The sequence below is a fragment of the Dipteris shenzhenensis genome, chromosome 16, assembly GCF_047967505.1.
Source record: "Dipteris shenzhenensis isolate YYH24624 ecotype China chromosome 16, Dip_SZ_1.0, whole genome shotgun sequence".
In the NCBI taxonomy this organism is placed as follows: domain Eukaryota; kingdom Viridiplantae; phylum Streptophyta; class Polypodiopsida; order Gleicheniales; family Dipteridaceae; genus Dipteris; species Dipteris shenzhenensis.
The window spans coordinates 52,219,699-52,239,260 of record NC_141611.1 but is presented as its reverse complement, the minus strand read 5'-3'; the positions used below and the strand labels follow the sequence as shown (position 1 = coordinate 52,239,260).

The following is a 19,562-nucleotide window of genomic DNA, read 5'->3' as shown; positions in this document are numbered from 1 at the left end:
ACATGACAGCCCTGTGTCAAGGGTGCACTGTGCACCGCGCATTGATAGGGAATTGGGTCACTATTCCTGAACTCGGTACATGGTGGTGGACACAAACTTGACCGAATCCGGAGACGCTGCAGGGGCCTCGGGAAGAGTTCGCTTTTCTTTTTAATAGCCTGCCCACCCTGAAATCGGATACTCGGAGATAGGGTCCAGTGGCTAGTAAAGCACCACAGGTCTTGCGGTGTCCGATGGCCCCCCGGTAGCCCGTGAAAATCTGGAGGATCTGCCATCAAATCTCCTTTATGCATCCATATCAAATCAAGATCTCTTTCAACAATGAGACTCTTGCCTCATTACGGGCCTGATACATTGCTTCTAAATTGTCTCAAGCACTCTTCAAGTTCCGATAGAGCCAAATGTGAGCTATAACTAACCTCTTCACTCATAGTGCAGTCAAAGAAAAGGCCTATGCATTGCGTGCATCCCATTTGCTATGCTCTGGAATGATAACAACAGATTCTTCTACTTGGATGCAGCCTATTGCCCATGTCCGGAGCCACGACCACCCCCTTGCTATGGAGGAGTGCTTAGGGCAATAGGAGTGGGATGGAGTTCATTGCCTATGACTTCAGACAAAGTCCCAAAGTCCCTTGGCAAACCAAAAGATTTTTAACACATGCCCCATAGAGAGGGGTTGGTGCCATCCAAATTATCCTCCTAGGCAAGTTCACCAAAAACATCTCCTGCATTCTGGGCCATCTCAAACAGTGTACAAATAACAAGCTTTGACAAATTCACATTTTGTGAACACAATGCACAACCAACTAATTGCTCACTTTCAAAGACAATGCTATTGTTGAAAAAACAGGTACAGCAGCTCCAAAAAAAACAAAAAACCACTTGACTTGTTGAAAAACAGCTCCAGTAGGCCTCCAGAAAGTAGGTGGAATGTAGATGAAATCCACTTGGACAGCTCCAAAGTCTGAGTTTTGGCCTCGAACTGAGTGCTACCACAGTCGAAGCACTGAAAACCCAAAAAAATAGGTCGCCCAGATCCAAACCAAGTTTGAAAAATGACGATTTTTGAGGTAGGCCGGTTGCCTATGCTGGAAACAGCTGGATATGCAACTGCACTGCCCTAAACAGCTTGAAAAAGCAGCCTGCCACCAAAAATGAGGAGGAGGCTGAGGTTTTCTGCAATGAAGCTCAATGCTGTTTGTGACATAATGGCCTCTTGAGGGCTGGGGAGGTATGGGAATGAAGGGTTACCTGATCTCATACCAATGTTGGAAATGGAGCAAGGGTTAAAGAGAACATGAAGCGGGAGCAAGCTGTATTGAGAACTCAACAACAACGATGATTGAGTATACTAGGGTAGTCATAATACACTGGGTAGTGATTGAGATAAAACCCGAGATTGAACCCTAACTAGGGTTAACACACATGTGGTGACTAACTCAACCACTGATTGCGGTTAGGCAAGAAAATCTTAAAATGGAAAAAATGGCCCCTAACCCTTATTACATTGTCCACTGCCTTAGAGATGAAATTTCTAACACTGACTTGACCAACCTTGTAGGCGTGCAAGAAGAATGGCTGACATTCCCTAAAAGTGATATGCAGTAAAACTGGCAATTCTTGCAAGTTGGGTGTTCATTTTCAAAGCGTTGCAATTGCAATGACTTTTGTAATTGCAAGTCATTAGTCCAGAATAATGACTATTAAATGGTATCCCACAAAAGGCTTATCCTATGACATGCACTAAGTTTGCCTCAAATGGAGGCTCGCAAGCAAGCCTTGATACACCTATTGTAATACTTCTACCCTTAGGGCCATCTCATTTAAGTCTTAAGCATCTCACCATCCAATATGAGCAAGCTCTTTTCTATCATTATTTCTTCCCCCGCTCTAGTCTTATTTGCACACAGATCTCGGGTCGACTCCATGCCCCACTCTACACCTTCTCCATCTACCATCATTTAAATTTACCCACATCTTCCATGGCAGCCTTCATTGCAACCATCATCCTAGTCACCAAAAATTCAAGTGCGCATTGGCCCTTAGCTTGCTGATGTACCCCATCATACCATGATTGAGTCATCGTACACCTCCTTCTCCATCTTTGTACCCATAACCACCCTCTACTCGTATCCCTTCAGACCCCACTTCTCCCTGAATCCCACAATGCAATGTGGCTCTCAATGAGTCACCAGTCCTCAACTAGTAGTCGGCCACAATATCCATCATGCCAATTGGACCTTCGTTAGCATGGACTCACTATTCATAGCACGAGTTTAGTCTGGCCACATGCGCAATATGCCTTTGCTAGAAAGGGCTCTCAATCCACTAGCTTGGATAATGCTTTCATACTGTTTAGTGCTTCTTTCTATATAACCTAGGGGGTGTTGGTGGAGATATCATAGCCAAAGAGTGTGTGGTGATGTGATGTGTTGGTGTGTAGTACTAGGAGTTCTAGTACATGCTGCTAATGTGTGAGTGAGTAGCCTATATAAGGCTTGTCCTTCACTTATCATGTCATACATGATGAATGAATGAAAGCCTTCATTATGTCTTCATTTGAGAATCACTTCTTCACTCCCTAGCCTCTCTCTCTCCCTCACACCATGTTTCTAGCCCATTCTGCCAGCCTGTTTGCTCTCCTTTCTGCACGCGTAGCCTCTCCATTGCCTGCCCTTCATAGCTGCCTCTGTTCGAGCACGTTAGGAGCAGCACGTGTGGAAATTTGTGCCATTTCAGAGCATTTTCATCCCTGTTTTTAGGGTTTCCAGGCCACTGCAGCAGAACAGCCCATCCACGTGCGTTGGTTGCATATTTTCGAGCCTTGGAGGACCTTTCAACCTGTTTTGGAGCAGTTACTTGAATCCGAGTTGCTCTGGGTTGCTGCTGCAGAAGCACCTTCAACATCATCAAGAATTGCCAATTCTTGGCCTGGTGATCTACTGGTGCATTTTGGTCCACCCATACCTCTACTACAGCGTCTTGGTATAGTTTAGAGCTGGTTTGCAGAAGCACTTCACAAATTTCAAGCTATCTCATTGCATTTGGCGCCCCTCCAGCTCCATTCTTAAGGATTTCAAACCTGCTACAACACCTTGAGCACTCATCTCGCCCACAAATGCTCTCCTATTGGTCCATTCTTGCACTTTAGGGTATCTACTTGCAGTTATTTGACTTGGGTTCACTCACTTCTCTATTTCGAGGAGTATTCGTGCTGCTTTTCCGTTAGAGTTTGCATTTTGGAACCCTTGAGGGCCCCTACCAGCAGCTGGACACATTTATTCAAGCATTTCTCAAGCTGCAGAGTCATTTTAGAGCCCTAGATAAGCTCCTTTATTGGCTGGTTATCTATTTCAGCTTGCTGTCTTTGCTATCTCAGTTTGACAATATGGAGCCTCGTCCTCGTGGTGGTGAAGACTCATCAACTCTACCTTTAGCTAGGGTTGAAAGCATGACAAAGCACTGGCACTTATTGGTGTGAGGTTGGTCAACAAATTGCTTCATCAACTTGACCTCACTACTTCCGCTTAGGAGAACCTAGACAAGCTCAAGAATATTTATGCTACATCTATTGGACCTGAGCATGAAGCTTCGTATGCTATATTGCATGGTCTATTCCTCTCTACGGAGGTAGATGATGCTTAGTTCTATGTGTGTTTATGTTGAGTCAATAAAGGTTCTTAGCCTTGAGTTGTCCCTCTAAACTGAATGTATTTGAAGCCAATAAGAGGTACTCTGACCTGAGTTGTTCCCCAAAAATGAATGTATTGTCTTTTACTTTGATGTGACGGTATTGACCACTCGGTTTAGAGTAAAGGGGGGTGATGAGTGACAGTTTGCCCTTGCCGATTGCAAGCTGACTGTTACGCTCTAGCCGAGGTAGCATGACCTCGGAAGAATCAGTCGACATTTCCCTTATAGGATCTATCTTTGTAATATATGTGTTTGCGCTTTATGTAAATGATCGGGAGGGATCAATGTCAAGGTCCTAGGTGAGGGCTGATAGCACCAGACTAGATAGGTCTGAGACCAGGGGCCTAGTGCAAAGAATGTGCCTAGGGGCAAGGAATTAAATGCATCCCAAGAGAGGGGTGAAATGTTGCATTAGAAAGGCCCTATATGGATGACATGTGGCATCTAGATCTATCTAGGGAATTGGGGTCTGTCAAGGCTAGTGAGAGAAGTGAAGAATTGGATTTTTTTACGTGGTTTTTTTGATACAGCTCTCTCTCTCTCTCTCCCAAGCTGGGTAGCCTTGTCAGAATTGGCTGGGTGGATATACTTGGTGCTTCTCCCGTGATCTAGTAAGAGAGGAGTTAGAGAAATGGTGTAACATTTTGGTATCAGAGCGGAAGGTTGGAAGGAGTGAAAGAATCGACGAACGAGCTGTTGGAGCGATTCGACGAAATTAGTTCGTAGGTGGCGCAGAACAACGTAGCGTAAGAACGCGGGGACCTACGAATTAGCGGGGTACTGGATTACTTCAAGGGAAGGGTTATAGGTGCCTTGACAGTGAGTACAGGGCGACTGCAGCGAAACCATAACGGACACCTGGGGGTCTAACGAGGAAATCAGTTGACAGTGGGTAGCCCGTCGCGTGAGCAGGGATCCGTTTGAGGATCGCGTGAGCTGGTGAAAGATTTGCTATGCACGTCGTTCGGGGGACTTGACGAGAACGGCCGATGCACAAGTTGGTGGCGTGGAGGTGTGTTTCGTCGCTGACGTGCTGGCGATGAGGTGAACAGCGTTCGAACGGTGGTCGCTGGTAGATGTCAGAGTACGGATGAGAGCAGGCCGTACATGCAGACTGCAAGCTGTGGGATCCGAAGTCCAGGGAGCACTCTATCTATTTTCCTTTTGATTTTCGTTATTCCTGTTTTGTCGGGAGCAGTTAGATTTTCTTGGTCTCAGAGGTCGCAGTTGATGATGCTACAGCAAGAATAAATTATGCTTGAACAGGTTATGCTTTAGTCGGAGTAGTTTGCAGGGATTTCCCTAGTATAGGGAAAAGCGCTATTTAGTTAGTGCGAATTTGGGATTGCAGGAATTCCCTAGTATAGGGAATTGTGTTCAGAGCGTCAGTTTGTGATTATTGTGTTCTAAGGGTGTTAAAAAAAAAAAACCCCCTAAACAAAACACCTACTGAACAAATGGAAGCAGAAGAAGGAGCTTCCAGGAGGGACCCTGGTGAATCAGGAGTCCGGCCGACCCAGCAGGGATCGCGCCCAGTAGCTCACACTTTATCTGGCAGAATTGCATTGCTGGAAGATGCCTTGCAACAGTTGTTAGCGCAGCAATTACAAGCCAATGCAGGGCAGTCCGAGCTTAGGAGAGCGATACATAGTATGTCTGCCAGACCTTCTCGAGAGGAGAAGGGAAAGGCTCCAATGGAACCGGAGTCTAGTGTCCATACGGTCGAGCCTAGGAAGGCTAAAGTGCCAATTATTGCCAATTACAGACCGGAAAAGTATTCTGGTCGGATGAACGACCGTAGCTCCGATGTCATTGAGACCTGGTTACACAAATGGGACGAGGCGTTCGCCATTTGTGAGATCAGAAATGACATCAAAAAGATCCGCGAGGCCACCCATATGTTTAATGAGGCAGCGGATAGGTGGTGGATTAAACAACAAAAGGATGGCATAGCATCCACTACCTGGGAGGGGTTTAAAAGAGAGTTCAGGAAACACTTCTTACCTCCTGACGAGGCATCCCGAGCTTGGGATCAATATAGGAACCTGCGTCAGAGAAATTTATCAGTGGCAGAATACACTGATAAGTTTCGAGAGAGTGTAATGAAGGTTGACGAACCCCTGCCTCAATCAATCCAAGTGAAAGATTTCATATTTGGATTGAATGACCGAATAAAAATGGAAGTTCGGGCTAAGTACGCGAACACGCTTGATGATGCAATAGCTATAGCCCTGAACTACGAGGATGCCAAGGGCAGCAAGCCAAGTGGGTTTGCACAGGTCGGAACCCAGTATGGGTATCCGAAGAAATCTGGGTTTAAGAAGAAGTGGACTAGTAAAGGGAGTGGTTCGCAGCCGAGTGGTCAAGCCAAGCAGGCGAGGCCGGCTGAAACTCCCAAACCAAGTACCACCATTGGAGTGAAGAGAAAAGTAACTCCAATGGCAGCCCGGGCTTGGTCTAAGTCTCCCTTGAACCCAGAACAAAGGGAAAAAGCGAGGAGGGAAGGCTTATGCTTTGGTTGCCTTCAACCTCATCAGTGGAAGGATTGTCCACGTAACAAAGATCGTCGGATGGCTGAGATGGTGATCTCAGAGTGCGACGTGGAGATGCAGGGAAGTCCCAGAGCGGAAGAGATGCAGATTCAGCTAGCGGGATCTTCTCAGAGGTTAGTACCTTATTTGTTATGTGTGTCTGTTGCTAAGTTAGTGACGAGTGCACCTGATAACATCCTATCTAAGCCCGCAGCAACGGGGTATACAGCCTTCAATGATACGGAGTTAATTAAAATGAAAGGGCAAGTGGCCAGTCATGATGTCATTGTGTTGTTTGACTCCGCGTCAACTCACAATGTGATTAACTCCAAGCTCGTGAAGAGGCTGAAATTAAAGACAAGTCCATCTGACTATGCGTATACAGTCAGGATGGCAGATGGAAGTTCAACTGAAGTATGGGACCAAAGGGTTACCCAGTTGGAGCTTCGGATTCAGGACTATGCTGAGAAGCTTGATTTTGAAATGACCAAGCTTGCTCATGCAGATATAGCCCTGGGAATGGCGTGGCATTCTAGTAAGAATCCAGCCATTGATTGGAAAAAGCACATATATCAATTCAAGATGAATGATGTGCTTTATGTCTTGCGAGGTGAAAAAGATATACCTCAGGGACCGTTGGTTTCCGTGATGGAAATCAGAAAGGCTCAAGTGGAATCTTTGTACCTTTGCACCGCATCGGTAGAGTCGGTGGATGAGTCGTCGGCTAGCACTGATGTTACGCAAAGTGGTGAGATGGCCAAGCTGGCTAATCTTATAACAGAGGAGTTCTCTGAATGTTTTAGGGATGAACTACCTTATGGGTTACCTCCAGAGCGGAAAGTTCAGCATAAGATTGAACTAATCCCGGGGGCAGAACCTGTAAATAGACCTCCCTATAGAATGAGTTTTACTGAAGAAGCGGAGGTGCGTAGGCAATTGGAAGAATACCTCAAGTTGGGGCAGATTCAACCAAGTTTCTCACCTTTTGCTTCACCAGTGATATTAAAGAGGAAAAAGGATGATACGTTTCGCCTCTGTATAGATTACAGAGCATTGAATAATATCACTGTTAAGCACAGGTATCCGATGGCTCGGATTGATGATTTGCTAGATGCATTACATGGAGCCGTGATTTTCAGCAAGATAGATCTTAAGTGCGGCTATCATCAGATCCGGATTAGAGCCGAGGATGTGCATAAAACCGCTTTTAGAAGCAGGTTTGGTCATTATGAGTTTTTGGTAATGCCCTTCGGACTTACCAATGCTCCAGCGACCTTCGTCATGCTTATGAACGATTTACTACGTCCGTATATCGGAAAGTTCGTAGTACATTTTATTGACGATATCCTGATATTCAGTAAAAGTGTTACTGAGCATCGTGAACACTTAAGAGTAGTGTTCAGTACTTTGAGGAAAGCCAGTCTTTACGTGAATAAAAAGAAAACTATACTGTGTATGGTTAGGCTTGAGTATTTAGGATTCATAATTACTCCACAGGGGGTAGAGATGGATCCGAAGAAAGTGGCTGCGATACTGACTTGGCCAATCCCTCAGAGTCTGACCGCGTTGCGATCATTCTTGGGATTTGTCCAGTTTTATAGAAGGCATATCAAAGGATATTCCGGAATAGTATCGCCATTGACTGATCTGACCTCAGATAAAGTACCTTTTGTTTGGGGACAGAATCAACAGGAAAGTTTTAACACCATAAAACAAGCTGTGGTCACTGGACCGGTGTTAAAAATAGTTGATCCCCAGAAACCATTGTTCCTAGAAACCGATGCAAGTGGCATTGCGGTAGGAGCAGTTCTCCTTCAAGAGGGAAGGCCAGTAGCCTTTGAAAGCAAGAAGCTTTCTCCCTCTCAAAGGAATTGGCCAACTCATGAATTGGAGTTGTATGCAGTTATCCATGCTTTGAAAACATGGAGGCATTATCTGTATGGTTCAGAGTTTTATGTGGATGTGGATCATGATACTCTGAAACATTTCTGTAAACAGCCTGACTTGAGGGGCCGCCAAGCTAGGTGGGCAGAGCTCATGCAGGAGTTTAATCTAACGATTCGGTACCGAAGAGGAAAAGACAATAAGGTAGCTGATGCGTTGTCTCGCATTATGCACAACCTGAGTTTCACGGTATTAGAGAGTGCTCTAATGACCGAGATTAGAGAAACTCAGAAGGTGGACGAGTTTGTCCAGAGCTTGTGGCCTAAAGCTCATATGTTAAAACCCGGGGAAAGTGAAAAGGATGACCTGGCATCCAGAAAAGGCCAAACTTATGCAAGATATACCATAAGGGATGGTATGCTAGTTAGAAATGGCAAGGTTGTAGTACCTGGTCAGAATGATCTCAGGCAGAGAGTCATTCGACAATGCCATGATAGCCCGTGTGCGGGACATCCAGGGGTCGAGAAGACATATGATCTCGTGAAGCGAGATTTCTTTTGGCCAAAGATGAAAAAGCATATTCATGAATATGTGACACGGTGTTTCTCGTGTCAAGTAAGTAAGGCCGAGCGGGTGAAGCCACCCGGACTTTTACAGCCCTTGGAAATACCACTAAGTAAGTGGGAGAGCATTTCCATGGATTTTATTGTAGGGCTACCTGCAACACAAGGAGGGTATAATTCTATCCTTGTGGTGGTTGATCGTCTAACCAAGATGGCTCACTTCATTCCGACTAGAGAGTCTATTAGTGCCCCGCAAGTAGCGGAGTTGTTTATTAGACATATATTTCGTCTGCATGGATTGCCTAGATCCATAGTGTCAGACCGAGATGTCAGGTTTACCGGTCACTTTTGGACAGCGGTATTTGAGACACTAAGGACTGAGTTGGGAATGAGTAGTGGGGATCATCCTGAGACGGATGGTCAGACGGAGAGAGTCAACCAGACTTTAGAGGATATGCTGAGAGCATATGTGTCATTGAGGCAACATACATGGGACAAGTGGTTGCCATTGTTGGAGTTTGCCTACAATGATAGGAAACATTCATCTACTGGGTTCAGTCCGTTTGAACTGAACTATGGTTATAGACCAGCCAATCCGACTATAGTTGGAGTACCTCAGAAAGTGCCTAGTGCCGCGAACTTTGTAGTTCAGATGCGGGAGATGCTAGCACTTGCGAGAGCTAACATCCGCCAGGCTATGGATAGAGCCAAGGTGTATGCGGATGAAAATCGGTCTATAAGAGTATTTGAAGAAGGAGAAAAAGTTTTTCTCAGAATTCCTTCGCACTCGAAGTCGTTGACTTCAGGAGAGTGTGCTAAGTTATCACCTCGATACTGTGGGCCGTGGTTAATTCTAAAAAGAATAGGCAGTGTAGCCTATAAATTAGAATTGCCACAGGGGTGTAAGGTGCACCCGGTTTTTCATGTTTCACGTTTAAAGAAATTTTTACATACTGGTGACTCACTAATCGAAGGTGTGGTTTTGTTTCAGGAGATAGAGGATATTGCAAGGCGCAAACCAACAGGAATCCTGGACCGAGGAACAATGCAAATACGAAATCGGAAGATACCCACGGTGTTGGTTGCATGGCATGGTCAACCTCTATCCGAAGCTACCTGGGAATCCGTATATCAGTTGCGGAGAGTGTTCCCAGACTTTATCATCGAGGACGCTGATGTCTGAAGAGGGAAGGAATGTTACGCTCTAGCCGAGGTAGCATGACCTCGGAAGAATCAGTCGACATTTCCCTTATAGGATCTATCTTTGTAATATATGTGTTTGCGCTTTATGTAAATGATCGGGAGGGATCAATGTCAAGGTCCTAGGTGAGGGCTGATAGCACCAGACTAGATAGGTCTGAGACCAGGGGCCTAGTGCAAAGAATGTGCCTAGGGGCAAGGAATTAAATGCATCCCAAGAGAGGGGTGAAATGTTGCATTAGAAAGGCCCTATATGGATGACATGTGGCATCTAGATCTATCTAGGGAATTGGGGTCTGTCAAGGCTAGTGAGAGAAGTGAAGAATTGGATTTTTTTACGTGGTTTTTTTGATACAGCTCTCTCTCTCTCTCTCCCAAGCTGGGTAGCCTTGTCAGAATTGGCTGGGTGGATATACTTGGTGCTTCTCCCGTGATCTAGTAAGAGAGGAGTTAGAGAAATGGTGTAACACTGACTGAGAAGTCACTATCACACGGGAGGTGTTGGATAGTTGGACTTGCTCTTTGCAGTATTGTGGTGAAGGGGGGATCGGTCTACTCTTGCATGTTGGGTCTCAAACTCTTTGCACTAAAGGGGGACGTTGGAGATATCATAGCCAAAGAGTGTGTGGTGATGTGATGTGTTGGTGTGTAGTACTAGGAGTTCTAGTACTAGTTCATGTGTGTGAGTCATGTGTGAGTGCCATGTGTCACTATGGGACTAATCCCATATGCTTGTCCTTCATCACTTATCGATGAATGAATGAAAGCCTTCATTATGTCTTCATTTGAGTATCCCTTCTTCACTCCCTAGCCTCTCTCTCTCTCCCTCACACCATGTTTCTAGCCCATTCTACCAACCTGTTTGCTCTCCTTTCTACATGTGTAGCATCTCACCTGCCCTTCATAGCTACTTAAGGAAACACGATAGTAGTGCGCTTCTACCTAACACACAAATTCCTTGAGTCACCACATAGCTCGAGGCCGAGGAAGTGAATCAAAAGTGATTATGCCAAAGGAGTCAATATGTTCTTATTATGACCTAATGTTGAGCAAAATGTCCAGGGCTTACAAATAGAAGTCTTAGTCTGGGGGCATAGAATTAAGGCTGACCACAAAAATGAATGGGATACTACAACCCATGGATAAGACTCCTTGTCCAAGCGTGGGGCTATGCAGCATTTGACTATAATAACTTAGAGATGAGATGCCAACTTGTTGGTTCTCTAGTTTATCCAGATGCTGTAAGTCATTTTGACAATTTGCATTTTGTCCCATAGGCCCAAGAGGGCTCCCGCGGACGTTAATATGACTTTCTTTCTTTCTTTCTCAAAACGTCCAGAACCACAAGCCTCACGTAGTACCATCATACATAACTTGCCTATTGTCATCCAACTCCACATAGTATATTTCTCCAAAGTTCCACCTTCCTACCTTGTGGCATTAAAGCTACCTCGGGTCTTGGACAAGTTAGCAAAGAATAGAAGGTCCAGTCTATCCCATGGCCTCGGACAAAACTATCTAATAGCCATAATGCCTCAAATTAAAAGGCGAACATGAATGAAATATCAGAAATATGAGTACAAAGTCCTCTTCAAATGAGTTTGGTGAACATGAAATGAAAATATCACAAATATGAGTACAAATTTCTATTCAAATGGGTTAGGGTTCAGTACAGACTTTCACAATGTTATTGCACTCTTCATCTCATAAAAGTAAAGCCGATAAAGAAGAGATCTACTTGTCTGCTTAAACCATGTACCCACAACTACTCTCTCTGTAGATGACATGCACAAATCAAGAAATGGTCCAAATTTTTTATACCCATATATCCTGAAGGGTCTCAAGTGGAGTTAAATACAATCATATCATATAATATATTGAGAAAGACAAAGAAAGAGAACACAAACCCTTTGCATTACAATGGACCACATGAACCACCAACGAGCACATCAAACTACGTTGAAAGCCCATCCAATCCAGATTGGATTGGTGTATTGATGAACAACTATGAAATCATAGTGCAAGGCTCCATAAGACATTTCACCTAAGACAGTGGTTTGGAAGCTATCTAACATAATATTCTCCAACAAGAGCCATGTGTAGACATTTCTCTTAACTAACACTAGGTGGGATGTACTGTCCAAAACTTATTATTAGGAGGGATCTAGCATCCAAAAGCTCCATTTCCAAGCATTAGCAAAATCTTGGAGTTGAGGATTTACCGATTTAATCTAATCACCTATTTGCACAAGTGGAGCGCAATTTATCCTCGTCTATTTATAGTGTTGTATGAGTTTCCTTAACACATCATTAACGTTAATGATTTACATTGCCATTGACCATGTATAACTCTCCAAAAGGCAATGCAAGTTCATGCAAAATGGGCAAGTGCAATGCAAGCAAAAGTTATAAGAAAGACATAACTTTAAGAAATGAAGTGTATTTACAAAAGAGAAGCTTGCATTTCACACCAATTGTTTTTGAAGTACAAAGTGGCTTCATGTATTAGGATCTATTCCTAGTCAATATGTTGACGTGCATATTCTTGTGGCCATGGGTGCCAAATTCAATTTAACACGCTGCACTAGCCAGCAGAGCTTCTGTCATGAAAAAGTGTGACCATGGACTATCCTTGACATATACCATCATAAGGCCTTCATTGCATTTTCACTCTATGGATTGGTATGACAATCTCACCTCCTTTATGCATGATTTCCATAAGAGATTTTTATAGGATTTTATCTTGGTCTTTTGTATTTAGTGACAAAGAAGTTAAGGAAGGGGGAGGTGTTGGGGGTAGAGTGGGAAGAGTAACTCCATAAAACCTAGGAAACTCCCTTCTGTGTATTGATTGGAAATTGTGTCCATTGTTGGTAGCCGAACAGAGGCTGCCACATGTCGAATGCATGCACTAGGTGAGGGGTCACGATCCCCACCCCATTGCCACACAAAGCTCTCTCTCCCCCTCTTCCCAAAAGCTCCCGGGAGGAATGAGAGAGAGAGAGAGGTTAATGGGCCAATATATCCAATGCGCCCAAGAGGACACCTTTGCTTATGGGATTAGTTACCACCAAATTACACATGTCAGCAGCAGCCGCGATGAAGACCACCACCGCCTTTCCCCCCCTGTGGACAAACCCCAAGGCAAACACATGTGGGATTGACCAAACCTGGTCATGACCGGACCAATCAAACAAAGGGCAGCCCACTAAATGCCAAGAGTAGCCGCCGCCAAAGCCCACAGGAGGTACACACGCATCTTGGAGTCATCAAGAGCCGCCGCCGCCACCATAACATCAAATCATGTCACTACACGGATTGCGACAATTTGCCACGATAGTCCACAACTGCCACGTGTTGCTCACGCTACAACCATGTGTTGAACAGTCACGCACAGCCCGAAGGTCTCATCTTGCGCTCTGATACCATGTTGGTATGCTGCCATGTGTGAATAGATCCGCCGAGTGCGGGGGGCCCAATCGCTATGCAGAGCTCTATCTCTCGTGCAAGAGGTCTTGGGAGAGATTAGAGAAAGAGGTGTTGATGGGCCAATATATATGAGGTCCCCAAGGGGACACCTTTGCTTATGGATTACTTCCCACCAAATTACACATGTCAGCAGCCGTGACCCCGCCTCAATAAACCATGCTCCCAATTCCAAGCAAGGGGTGAAGGCCACGAGCTCCAATATCCATCATTACCATCTAATGACCATTTGTAGTCCGGCAATAAACATTAATCTATTGATGAGTGGAAGCATGCATTTGTATTAACGCCATTCATTTACGTGTGCTAGGAGAACATACATGCATTTGTATTGACACCGCTAGAAGATCATATGTTGACAACCATGAATTGTAATCTCTATTGGAAATTCTGTTTTTTAAGGATTGCAATGACGACTACAAGTTAAATGCCAACTTTATGTCCCTCTGTGAGTTCATATGTCTCTACACTTGAACTCTACTTAGCCTAGCCTTGCACAAGTCTTTCCATACCATTTCAAAATTGTTTCCATAGTTGGACATTTGCAAATTGAAATTATTCATGCAACTCAGCTTTATTGCACAAGTTCTTTACTAGAAACAAACTCTTACAGGTTACTAATGAGCGTTCCTCATGTATGCTTTACAAATTTAACTAGCTATTATTCTTACCAATCTTTTTCCAAACATCAAAGTACTGAAAAAGAGAGCATAGTAAAGGCTTGATGTTATACTTACTTTTGACTAACAAGATAATTGAATGCAATCCGTTCCCCTGGCCTGAAAGGTACAGTTGATTCATTTGAAATGTGAATCCCATCAAAGCTCAGGATTACATCTCCCTTTAAGCACATACAAACAGGTGTTAGTGTGCAAATCTCAATACACATCATTATATGCATCACCCACCTCGACTGTTCCTCCAAGGCACTTCAAATAACAATGATAAGCTATGAAAGGAAGTAGCTTTAAATACCCTTACACTAACCTCCTTTACGAAATTTTTGCAGGCTGACGTTGGTTCAACCTTTCGAACTAGAACACCCTGCTTTTACATTTACAATTCAAACAATAACAAATGTAAATCTCACAATTGAAAACAATATCCAACAAAGAGGATGCATGCTTTCAAGGATACACACGCTTTACAACTCTATATACTCAAAGCAGTATGGTATATTGCGCAATATCAACACGTTACACTTGGCAAAAGTGCCAAACCGTGATATTCATGAATTACATTAGAACACAATCATAGGCATCTCTCACGGTCTCTATGCATTAACGCCTTGTATGATTGCAAGTGATATTCGTACATATTTGGGACTACCACAAATAGGATGCTTTCTATAAGTGCTATCACCACACCTTCACAAGATATTCTTTGCATTCTTTAATAAGATATTCTTAGCATTCATTAAAGAAAAAGCATTCAACAATGACCCTTACAAAAGCAGAGTTGGTATCCAAGAAGATGAGTTAAGTTCACACAATCATGAGTTTCATGGACAACTGAACGTTGCCATGTCTATATAAGGATCTGATTTGCATAAAAAATTCATGATGACTAAATGAACATGAATCACAAAAGTTCCTCGCCTTGTTATAATCATTCATTTTCTAATACATTATGAATACCTCTCCCCATTTCTGGTGTGGAAGCAAACCCAAAGGTAGTGCTTTGGACTCGCACTGTCAAGAAAGCATCATATGTTACGGCTAACACCAAAGGTACTGCTTTGAACTAACGCTGTCTAAAAAGTATCATATAATTTGGGAATGCAATTGCAATTCCATCCTCCATCCTCCATCCTCTTCATCATCGATGCATTTGGATGCCCCAAATGCATTAATTAAATCTAAACTAGAACTTTAACGCTACTCATATGCCCTCTTGGATACCATGTCATCATGCCTTGCAAGGTTTCAAAGTATCATTACGTCTCAGGGCCAAGGCGCCCTATAATGGTTTCTCCTCTTATCACAAAAAACTCAATTTTAAAACTTTTAATTCACTGTGTGCAGAGCACACTTTTGTGAGCCGATCTTTTTCACTCTTTTCCTAACACGTCTGTCTTTCCATTGCTGTTACATTTACTCGCCCCATTGCACATGAAACTCAAAATATGTAAACATATGTGTTAGCAGAGGGGGGAGGGGGGAGGAGGGGGGCAGCATTGAATTATCACCATCAGCCCCAGTAATTGATTTGCTGAAACACTGCTTTATGAGCTAGAAGGTCAAATTCTGAAAACTTTGCAAAATGAAAAAATAATTACTTGCTCACAAGAAGCCGAACTCAGTTGTGCCTACAAAACAAAAGCCTAGCTATAAGGTTCAACCCACTGCACATTAGAAGTTTGCAGTCAAATGCTGTTTGCTACCTAGCAGGTGATTTTTTGTACAATCCTCCATGATGTCCAAATACCAACAATCTCATGCAATAGCACGGAACAATCTATACTACTTGTTGCTATTAGGTCAGTTTGCAAAAAAAAAACTAGCATTTTAAGCAATCAGTTCTGAAGTTCCACGGAAACCTAGCACTTTAATTGAGAATATTTCACCCGATCCTAATCTCGGTAAAATGACACTCTTTCACACCATTTAAAAAAATAGGAAACCAGATTACCTTCTGTCTCGGCTTCATCTTCAATGAAGCTCTCAGGTCTGGGCTTTCTAATTTTTGTAGCCACACTCCCAAAGATGGGAATCCTGGATCCATTACAGATACAATCATCAGCTTATATTTCTGATAATAGAACCAGATCCTACTCGGACAAATCATCATATCTGGAATATAAGTCCATCATACAGAAAAAAGACAATGCTTTCTCTACATTGAAGTGCTGCAATCTTAAAAGGGGACAGGATTTGTGGTGACCATTTCATTCAGCCAAAAAAACTAGAACCAAAGAAGCCGGTACAGAGTATGCATTGCAAAGTTCCTGTCTAATCCTCCAGCTCAAAGTAGAAATCGATTCATGAACCAAAATTTGGAGGATGGCAACTCTACTAAAATAAAAAGGATGCAAGTCCTGCTGCCCAACCACTCTCTAGAGAAGCCCAGTCCTGAACTCCTAGCATGATCTTCTTGTTTTCATTCTAAAATCTAGTAATCTATACCATTCAAACAAAAGGTGGGAGAGTAAGAATTCTATCCCTAGCGGCTAGCCTCTACAATATGAAAAAAAAGCCAAGGGGGTGGTCTATAGTGCCATGACATCTGAAGTGTGTCAGAGAGCAAACCCAGGTCTTCATGAATGAGATCAACCTAGCCTGCACCACTGCAGAGAACCCAACACATCTCCCCCATTGACTCCTGATGGTGAAAATAAGATCTGCCCAAATAGAAGCCTGCAGTGGATGGATTTCTGCCTAAAACATCTGCACATCTCAAACACCAGATCTGCTGCAATGTGATGCTGAAACCACGAACCTGCCACTGAAGAAGGCAAGGTATCCTAAGCTGGGAATACGAATAAAAAACAAATCCTGCGGGATCCATGATGCTAAGATCTTTAGGACCACATCGCAGATGGTGTTGCATGAAGAAAGCATGGTCCCCAGCCTCGGACTAATATAAAGCAAAGGAATCAGACCCTCTGCTCCAAATAGTTGCTCCCCATGTCCTCACGACTGGCTTGGATGTACTATAAGAGAACAATCTAAAAATTATGGTCCAAATCACCATGGCTATGTGATAACTCCACAAGCAATGCTTGCAGGATTCCCATGCAAGCTGGCATCTCATAAAAGGAGGTTGTTTGCCCATCTGTGTAGCCACGAGTCCACTGGAATGCCCCTATGAATGGTAAGCAAGAGAAAATATGAAATTTTCTTGGCTCTACTATTCCCCCAAAAGTGAGTCCAAAACCTTGACATGAGCTGCTCAGTAATCCCATGTGCCTGCCAGAAAGGCCAAAGGATCTGAAGCAGTGGGAGCTGCCCATGACCACTCCCAAAGATCCTAGTCTAACTCTGCTATGGGTCTTCCTTGAAATATTCTAAGTCCCCATCTCGACTCCTCTGTGACAGGTAACTAGGAGAGGAGAGGTCTATTGACCATAGCTTCCCTAGACATCCATTAACTCTGATCCTCTGCTAGTATTCATCGGATGCGTACGTGTAAGTCTATGAGAAGATTTGCAGAATAATATAAGAAAGTTGTTGGCCTCACTCTCACAGCCAAGATCACTAAAGCATCCAGATCAATTGAATATAAGATGAGGATCCTACTGAGGCTCAATGAGAATCTCTCTCCACGGCTGAGGGATGGCTCTCACAACCTAGTGGTAGCAACCTATGAGAGAGGTCCATATATATGTAATAGTCTCCTCGTGATCACTTGACCTCCCCCAAACCTAGCACCAATGCAAGTCAGTCCTCCGGCATGCCATCGTGCCAGTCTGGATCTGCACTCACTGCCAAGGGTAACACCTTGATATTGTACCAAGGTATTGTGGAAAAGTGGCTGTCTTGCTATCTCCTCTCTAGATTTATGCTCGTAACACCTTGATATTATACTAGGGTGTCGTGGAAAATTGGCCGTTTAGCTATCTCCTCTCTTGTGAATGGAATTGCACACATGAGTGTCAGAGGGAAATAATCCCAACCTTCTCAGTAACGGCGAAGTAGGCCGAGTATGATGATCTACAAAGAAAATCCAACAGACACTTTTTGGCCACTGACCAGCTTTCCTAGGTGTACACCGAAGAATAGCATGTAGCAAAAATTGCTTCCATGGCGAATCCCTTGGAGTCAAGCCTCTCACTAGAAGCTTAACCAAGAGGGCTATGCTCTGTAGCTCAAGATCAAGGATCCCGGACATCCCTGTGCTCTAGGAAGGGTGATATTATCTGATAACGCTCTAGTGTCCATTGAACCATTCCCACCACTCCACACACAACTCCTGAGCAATTCCCTCACCTGTCTGATTTGGTTAGCATGAAAAAACCTAAAGGAAGCCACATACCACATGGTCGTGAACAATACGTGCTTGAGCACAAGTTTTCTTCGAAACAAATCCTAACTGTACTCTAATAGGCTAGCTTCCTTCGTATACTCTCCAACACACGAGCAAACTCCTAAGCAAGAAACACATCAATACCAACATGAAAGCCCAAATATCTGGTGGAGGTGTCTCTAAGAACCTAGACAAAGCTCCCCCAATTTGGAGTATCCTTTTCAGCACTAGTTCAAATACTTGGACCTTTTGGCATTTTGCTAGAGATTGCCCAAGGACGAAGAAAAGACCCAAGAGGTATTCTAGTGCACCTCCTCCTTGTACTAATCCTTTGGCACCTCTTGCTCGTCTTGCATCAGCTACACAAGCCACTTGACTAGTATTTGCAGCACATCTGACACTAACAGTATGTCCAGGACCATCAACGCATCCAGCCTGCTGCCCCTTGTTGGGCGGCGGTTAAAGGTGCAGCTCCATGACCTTCATATTAGGAGAACTCCTCTCTTGTCTTGGACCCCACACCAGTTAGGGTGATTGATATACTAGTTTTGGTTACAGCTAGTAATGCCATTGATCCCTCTCAAAATTCAGCCAAAGACGCCCCATGCATGGCCTTGGACGAGAGGCCACCGAGGCTTCGCATACAGGTTGATTCACAGAGGGTCTCATTCACCTTATCCCAGAGGAATCTTGCAAAAATTTCTTCTCCCAATGGAGACCCACCATACGTTGGGAACTGTTATAAGATTTTGGCCAAACCTTTGCAGCTCTTTCTTCCAAATCTTATTCACCATGCGCAGACCAGCTTCATACATGGCAGAAGCATTTTTTACAATATTTCTCTTTTTGAGAGGCTTCACATTGGGCTATGCAGAGTGGCCAGTGTCTTGCCATTCTACTCTCGGATTGCGAAAAGGCTTATGATAGAGTAGATTGGAGTTTTTTGGAAAGTACCCTTGTATGCTCCTTCCGGAGCTCCTTGTGCATCTCTCAGCTGCTGTAGTTCGATTCCCATAGCTTGCGTTTGGTCTTAAAGGCTGGTTTTCTCTAATTCCCATGCTACTCTTTCCTTCTCCCACTCATCCTTTTGGCATTCCTATTGCCTCCGTCCAGCTTGCTTCTTGACCATAGCCAATACTTTATCTACATATGCTTTTTCATTGAGCAAAGCCACAATGGTGGCTTCCCAGACTATCAACCTTAAACCTTTGGGTGGCCCTCCTCCTGTGTAGGTATT

At 43.9% G+C, this 19,562-nt stretch overlaps 1 protein-coding gene across 2 annotated transcripts in view; it reads right to left on the bottom strand.

The window, feature by feature from the left end:
• Positions 1 to 19,562, bottom strand: part of DEG2 (DEGP protease 2) — a 133,016-nt gene that overhangs the window by 16,419 nt on the left and 97,035 nt on the right. Inside the window, exons 12-14 of one of the 2 annotated variants that reach the window (XM_087386989.1) lie at positions 15,992 to 16,074; positions 14,348 to 14,407; positions 14,098 to 14,201 (exon numbers count right to left, since the gene is read on the bottom strand). In XM_087386989.1, the coding sequence (XP_087243115.1) occupies positions 14,098 to 14,201; positions 14,348 to 14,407; positions 15,992 to 16,074 (247 nt within the window). The remainder of the gene's footprint in view (positions 1 to 14,097; positions 14,202 to 14,347; positions 14,408 to 15,991; positions 16,075 to 19,562) is intronic. The other variant, XM_087386990.1, reaches the window with a different exon arrangement.